At 34.7% G+C, this 8,021-nt stretch overlaps 1 protein-coding gene and 1 non-coding gene across 2 annotated transcripts in view; both read right to left on the reverse strand.

Moving 5' to 3' along the window:
- Positions 1 to 3,796, reverse strand: part of Epc1 (enhancer of polycomb homolog 1) — an 86,878-nt gene extending 83,082 nt beyond the window's left edge. The window contains exon 1 of the mRNA XM_020157314.2: positions 3,512 to 3,796. Within this exon, the coding sequence (XP_020012903.1) occupies positions 3,512 to 3,514 (3 nt within the window). The 5' untranslated portion in view covers positions 3,515 to 3,796. The remainder of the gene's footprint in view (positions 1 to 3,511) is intronic.
- Positions 3,797 to 6,951: 3,155 nt separating this feature from the next.
- On the reverse strand, positions 6,952 to 7,078 carry LOC141417763 (small nucleolar RNA SNORA40). Its single transcript, XR_012442395.1, has one exon. It is a non-coding gene; the product is annotated as a small nucleolar RNA SNORA40 (small nucleolar RNA).
- Between the last annotated feature and the right edge of the window lie 943 nt (positions 7,079 to 8,021).

The raw sequence follows: 8,021 nt of genomic DNA on the forward strand, positions 1-8,021 counted from the left end.
TATCTTTTTCAGAATGAAATTATTGTATTTGTTTTACTTTCCCTTTAGATTCTCCATTCAAGAATCATTTTGGAAATAACAAAAACAAAGACACAATACTAACTCCCATTTTGCTTATTTTCCTCTTCTCTTCTTTTGTAAAACCATGCTGGGGACAGTAGTGTATCTACATAGTCTTATGGAAAACAGCAATATGTCCAGGAAATAGCAGTGGGAAATATGTGCAAGAAGTAGATAAAATTAGAAATACACACAATTCAGATATGTATTGAGCACGGTTTCCAAGGATAAATATATTTCCTTCTTCTGAAAAAGTTTGTTCCAAGCTAAGGTAAGATTGATCCTGGTCCTAATATTCTCAGCATTTCATCTTAGGTCATCTTAATGTCTCTAAATGTTTCTTCCCTTTGTTACCTCATTTTACCATTATCTATTAACTACTGGGTTTGGCTAGCCTGAAATTTCCTCTGGCAGGACTAATGAATACAAAATTATCAATTAGGAATTTGTATTGGTTTATGACATTAAGTCTTAATATAATTTTCAGTTTATTTATATTATTGACTAAGCTCCATTATTTGAAGTCCATTTTTCTGAGGTTTATTGTTTAGAATTTAATTTGAAGATTCTCCATGTTTTTTGCATCATTTCTTTCTTCTTTCTGCAACCTGTTTTTTTTTTTTTTGTCCATTTCACTACTTATTAACCCCTCCCTCTATCACAGGGATGGACAGGATAAAAAAAAGATATGATGTTTTAATCTAGATAATTTTTCTACTTGCTACTATCTGATAAAATAGTGTGCAAGATAGAGATGAATGTGTAATTGTTGACTGAACTGATTCAGGATTGTTAAAAAAAATAATCTTTTATTGTCCATGTAGTATGAAAATTTGAGTTACTTCTCTAGCTATTAAATTTAATAAAGATTTTTTTAATGATTAAAAACACACATTGTTACATTTCTAATCAAAATCACAACAAACTTATGAAGTAAATGTCTATAAGACATTAGCAATTAAAACAGAATTAATGTGCAAAGAGTGAAGAGCTAACATGAAGAACAAGGTGGATTTTAAAATGGAGAATAACATAAAAAGTGAATTGTCTCTGCCTCGGTTTTAAACCGTCTTACTTATACAGTGATGTAAGAGCCACAGACAGAAGACTCTCTTTAATATCAGTATCTTTGGGTGATTTTAAAAAGTGAAGATTCAACAATAATGGTTACTTCATAATCAATGATGTAATAGTCAATGGTGTAGGAGAACAAAGAGCATTGCATAGCTACATATGGACTTCATAGTGTCAGTTTGTTTATAAAAGGGGGCTATATTATACAAATATTTTTAGTTTCAAAGATTAAATAAAATGAAAAATACCACCATTCTAAGTAATAGGATATTTTAGCAATTTATGCATGTTGGAAAGTGTATTTTATTCAGTAGACCAACTTCAGAGAACTAAACTCTCCAGTATAACCAGGTTAGATAATGTAATTTACACCTGCAGTATTTCATTCTATAAATGATCTATAATGTCAAAAACCAATCTTGAAGTGCATTTAAATTTTACAAAGATATAATGTTACAGTGAACATTTTCAAATCTTTACAGCATAGTGTAAACAAAATAATGGATGGTTATTTTTGAAGTTCAAGGGAAAAGATAATAGGAAAATAAAGAGTACTTCTTGTCATTTTCACACATTCTTTTACTTCAAACTGTCAAATGATTAAACAGGGAAAAGAATATCTACATATCTCAAAGTGAATAAAGATACTGAATAACTCCTAAAATTTTCACGCTCAAGAAATCACCTATTTAATCATATGGAGAAGGTGGTCTATGATACTATTTCAGTTGTTTTTATTTTATTTGGAAAAATATGTTTCAAGGCATAATTACTGATTTCCCCCACTTTCTTTTTGAACTAAGGACATATCACAAACAACTAAAATGTTTGCAGAGACTAGTAAGATCTGTGTCATACCGTACCACATTTTTGTTCTTGGGAGGCTTTGGGCCTAAATCCCATATCCTCTAATCAGATAACTCTCAATAAGAACAAAGATGGAAAAACATATAATCCTGCATTTAGATATATGGACATCAATATTTTTAAGGTTAAAAGAAGCTGTGCACATATTCTTAAAGAATATCTTATCCCAAAATATTTACTTTTTAAAAAATAAGGATACACATAAATTCAATTGAGGTAACATTTCAATATAAAATAAATAAACAAAATGTAGGTATTACTACATGGTAAAGTACTGGAAAATCCTTCGGGAGAGACTCAGATCAGTTATTTAAGAAATCCCTCAGTTCAAAATTAAATTCAACTTTTACAATGTTGAGGGAACTAAAACTGAAACGTTTTGGTACATTGAAAAGGTGGCACCAACACATACGATTCTGTAATATGAGGAAAATACAAAACGCTAGTGAGGAGAGGAGAAAGGGTAAACCAACAGCATATTACTGAAGAATCTGACATTGAGATAATAAATAAGATCAGATAAAACACAACTGCAAACTGCATGCTTGTGTCCCTGACGATCCCTGGACTGGATGTGACGACATGTCTGCTCTCACCATAGTTCACAGTTCACAGAAATCATTTAAATAATGCAACCTAATATTTCTACCGACCAAATTGAATCTTTTTTCAGAAAATTAAAGGAATAAGGAAATAGATAAAATCTTGCCCCACCTCTTTTTTTTCTTCCCTTTTTCTTTTAGTGAAACTGACATAAATTGTTGAGGAGCACTACAGCGCCACCAACACAGATCAATGCAAAACAAAAAAGATCTCCCACCGTGTGCAAAAAGAAAAAAAAAATTAGAAAAATGCCAAAAATTACAAAATGTCTCCCAAATGTACCTTTTTGTAGAAAAATAAGATAGATCTACAAAGATTAACTAACGAAGAACTTCAGAGAAATAATACCATAGACCACAAGTTTAGATCTGGTCAGCAAATAAAAGAACCACTATTTAGTAACAGCCATAACTTAATATAAACCGGGTTATGTCAATCTCCACCTTCATTATACCAAGGGCAGCTTTCTGTAGTTTGTACTCAAAGAATCCATCAAGAAGACCACAAAAGGCCTATTAAAAAAAAACCAAAACACAACTACACCCATAGTTTGCCTGGTGATAATGTAGTCTTGGACAAATTAGGCAATACATAATTTTTATAAAGAGGCATTGCTGACACAAAACAAGTCCATCTTGAAATATCTGAGTTCCCCTACACTTCACAGCAATTAAAGTATAATTTATATTAACATATTTAGCTTTAACAATGAGAGATAACAAAAAACCTATTTCTTTTTCTTTTGGTAAAAATTAACCAGATAAGATTAGATGGAACGTGCAGAGAGATCAAAGCTAAAGAAAAATATAAAGATTGGTCTTGTTAGAAGAAACACAATGAGAATCCTTTTCCTCCGGTGGCCCCTTCAAAGATTTAATGGCATAAATATTTAAAATTACAAACTTACCATTAGCGTAGGCAAAGAAGCAGCCAGGTCTTGAAAAAAAATTGTAACAATATAGGCTGGATACTTGTGTGTCTAGAAAAAACAGCCTCCGGGCAGCATATGGATCTTCAAACATCTTTAAAATATTTGGTAAATAAAAAGTAATACTTTCTTCCATGGTCGGTGGCTGCATGGGGTGGCTTCTCCCAGGATCCGTGGGCGTTTGGGGGAAATCGGAGAAATATCCTCAGAAGATTCAAAGCAGGGGAGGCAGCGGCAGCCAGCAGACTCCGGGGTTAACAACTTTGCGATGGCAGCAGGCGCGCGCTGATTGGCTGCGCGGCCAGTGTCCCTACAGTCTGCACTATCCCCCGCCCCCCGCCCCCCGCCCCCCGCGGCTCGGAAAAAATGCAGTGTGTGTGCCATTTTACACCGGGCTTTTAAAAGCACAGCCACCCAGATGACAAAAGTCCAGGCTCGCCACGAAGTGACACTGCAAAACAATGGCACCCATCACTGCCTGTTAGCGCAGGAAAAGGCCCTTGGAACATCTTAAGGAACAACTCCTGTCTGTATTGTGTGGATTTTGGCGGAATGGAAGGTTTTTTCTTTAAGCAAATTATCTTCTCATTTCAAAAAAAAAGGTCGGGATAGAATCTGGGTACAAATATGGCTAATTCAGAAACTATCCACATCAAAATATGTTTAATTTGACATCAAAGAAGCCAGTCATCCTGCAAAATTCATGCCTGCTTTAGCTTTCATTCTTTGAAAAATAATACGCTGTGTTAGCCATAATAACGACTATTTGTACAAAAAGTAAAAAAAACAAGATAATGATTTTAGTGATTACGTTAAAAAAAACAACAGGCATAGTTCCCGCCCCTTCTCCACTCCCCTAAAAATTGTGTTTCAAAAGCCTTTACTGGGTGACAGAATTCTACCACTCTGCCTTACAAACAAAATGGCTGTGGTACTGAGTTTTTTTGGATCCTCCCACTGAGTCTCCTCCCCGGCCTCCAGGAAGTGGTAAAAATCCAAAATAAATGCAGTACTAAAAGTACATTGTTGAGTCTGAACTTGGGGCAAACATTTGGTAAGGGGGTTCTTAGAAATGTGTTGCTTTTTAAAATTAGTTTTGTCTTTTTAATTGTTTGAAAATAACATCAATCACCAGAGATTTACTTGACTGTAATTTGAACTTCCTTCTTTACATATTTATAAGGTCTTTCACCTATCTTGGCAGGCTTTCAAATTAATTGGGCTGGGAAATTTGATGCTTTTTCTCTAGTTGTGGGCTGACTCAAATATTGGGTGGTTTCAACCTTGCTTTTAAATAAAGACAGTCTAAAACTTAAAAAAAAAAAAAAGAAAAGGCTGAGGTGTGGCTCAAGTAGTGAAGTGCTTGCCTTGCTTGCAGGAGGCCCTCCCTGGGTTCAAACCCCAGTACCCCTAAAAAAAAAACAACAAAAAGTTAGTGTGGATGAATGCAACACTATGATTGTGTTAATTGAGCACATTGGGTATAAAATTCTTTGCCAGCTAAATTTCTAAGGAGCCAAGGATAAAAGAGGGATTAAAGAAATTGGATGAAGAAAGGGGTAGAAAATTGCTCACATTCTTGAAGACCTCTTACACACACGAACACACACACACACACACGCACACACACATACACACACACAGTTGGTCTGGTATTCCTGCAGGGCATTTAATAGGTAACATTCTTAAAAAATTATAGCTGTATAATTTATTGTCTACAATAGGACACTTTGAGAGTGTAAAGGGGCATATTACTAATTATAGGACAACTAGAATAGATAAGGCCTGTCTATGGCAAATCAGAATGTGTTTAGAGAGACCTCTAGCTAGGTTACCCAAAGACATGGAACCCAAGCCAATGTAGATAGAATTTGGTCTAGACCCCTTCTCTGCGCTCCATGTATTACATTAGCTGCAACTGAAGTAGATAATCTTCATGACAGATACAGCTACATATAAGGAACGGCCACAATAAGAAAAAAAATCTAGGTATGAGCATTCATATATGTATATAAACACTTTTATTATATACAGATTAGAATATCCTGTGTACTTTGCCCAATATGCATATTTCTAGTTACATACTTTTACTATGGGATAATTTTCTTTGCATTTTTGACACCATATTTATGATACACATGATTAGGTTTTTCTTTTTTTTTGGTGAAAGTAAAATGTAGAGTGAAATGTTTTAGAAAAATTATCACAAAAAGACATAGGAAAAATAATTCTGGAATTGTTTATTCAAATAGTTCTTGAGAACTTAGTACATGCCATATACAGCGCTTGGTGCTACATATATAAACTAGCAAGCAGATAGTTTGTCTCTTTTTTCATGTAGTTTATAATCTAGAGGAAGACAGAAAAATAACAAGCAAATATGTAATTGAAAATTATGGTAAGCACTATCAAAGAAAACAGAGTGCAGTGCTAGAGAATAGCAGGGCGAAAAGACATAAATAAGGTGATAAGGACGTTGTTTCTAAGCAAGTGACATTTATGCTAGACTTGAAGGATGAGAAGGAGACAAATTTGAAAAATACCTGAGAAATAGCAGACTGAGAAGTCTCAACACAACCTAAGGCCCTGAGGCAGAATGGAGGTTTGCATATCCCAGGGAGGGAAACAAGGCCAATGTAGCCAGTGTATTGGGAAAATGGTTCCCGATAAGGTCAGAAATGCAGGTAGGACTGATATTGGGAGGAAGATTGCAAGCCACAGCAAGGAGCTCCATACCTAGACCAGGGTCTTGTAATTTGAGATTTTGGAGTTTCTGATGATGGTAATCTCAAGGAAACTGTGGTGCAATGGAGAAAAAAAGTCAGTGCTAATTTTGAATTTACACAGTTTCTACATCACAGAGTTCGGTATTTCTAAAATCCACATTTCATCCACATAGTTATAGCCACAACAATGACTCTGGTCATAAATTAATATAAACAAGAAATAAATATTGCAGACTACATATATAGCTAGTAAAATTTTGAAAAGGAGGAATCCAGGCAATTATTTATCTCAATTTACTACTACTTTCTGGGTATGTGGTTCAAGTGGTAGAGCACTTGCCTTGCAAGCACAAGGCCCTGAATTCAAACCCTAGTACCAAAAAAAAAAAAAAAATACTGCTTTTAAACAGCACTGTTGACTTCATTTTTTTTGTTTGTTTGTTTGATTTTTGCGACACACTCTTACTATATGGCCCAGGCTGGCCTCCTGACTCAGCTTTCTGAGTGCTGGGATTATAGGTGCGTACCATGGCATTTTACCCAGCTTATTTGTGTTGTATCACAACACAAAAATTGTATCGATTCGATATAGCTGGTATTTCTCTCATGATCACTTATCAAGTCTTTATTATCAGAACGAAACTTATAATAGTTATCAACACCACCATTACCTTAGATTGTCTTAGGTATCATAGTATTCCTCCTTATATGTATCAAAACTCATATTAACAATGAGTCTAGCTTGTGAAAGAGGATTTAGTTTTGTACCTGTCTATACATCTTTGGTCACAAGTTAAACAAAAGAACACACCCAAATGCTATTGACTTTGGTGTTTTTTTTTTATTATCATATTATTGTTATATGAGTGTACGTTGTGACATTTGCAAAAGTGCTTATGATATAGCTTAGTTAAATTCATCCTCTCCATCATTCTCCTTTATGCCCCTGCCCCATTCTTAGAATAGTTTCAACAGGTCTCATTTTGCCATTTTCATACATGAGCACTCAACATTTCCACCATGTTTGCCCTTGTAGTCCCTTTTCATATAGTCTCCCCCCTTCCACTGATACCAACCCCTAGACAGGATGACTTTGATGTTTTTGATTTAAAAAGCTTACACTTTATATTACTGGATGCAGCTCAATTTTATAAATACTTAAATGCAGCTCAATTATTTATAAATAATATAAATTTATTATATCAAATCCAGTACCACCAGTTATAATGAAATTATTATAATTGGTGGTACTGGATTTGAACTCAAGACTTTGTACTTGCTAGTGGTTTGCAAGTGGTCTACTGCTTTAAGCCACATCTCTAGTCCTTTTTGCTCAGGATATTTTAGAGATAAGGTCTTGCTTTTTTCTCAGGCTGGCCTGAAATAGATCCTCCTATTTGTACTTTCCACTGTTGATGAGATAACAACTGCAAGACCCCACCCAGCTTTTTTTCCCCATTGAGATGAGGTCTCTTGAAGTTTTTGCCTTGGTTGGACTCAAACTGAGATCCTCCCCATCTCAGGCTCCCAAGTAGCTAGGATTTTAGGCATGAGCCACTGGCACCTGGCTCACAGCTCAACATTTTTTACTCTTACAAATGATGCAAAGCATTGTTGAATCTAGAATTTAATATAATTAATTAGATTAAAAACAGCTGTTTTTTCAACTTGGTATTTTTTTTTTTGCAAATTAAAATCCTATGTGTACATAGGCAGAAATAACATGTTAAATTACTTGGACCTAAGACTTAGAAAAATTTAAA

The sequence above is a fragment of the Castor canadensis genome, chromosome 15, assembly GCF_047511655.1.
Source record: "Castor canadensis chromosome 15, mCasCan1.hap1v2, whole genome shotgun sequence".
In the NCBI taxonomy this organism is placed as follows: Eukaryota; Metazoa; Chordata; class Mammalia; order Rodentia; family Castoridae; genus Castor; species Castor canadensis.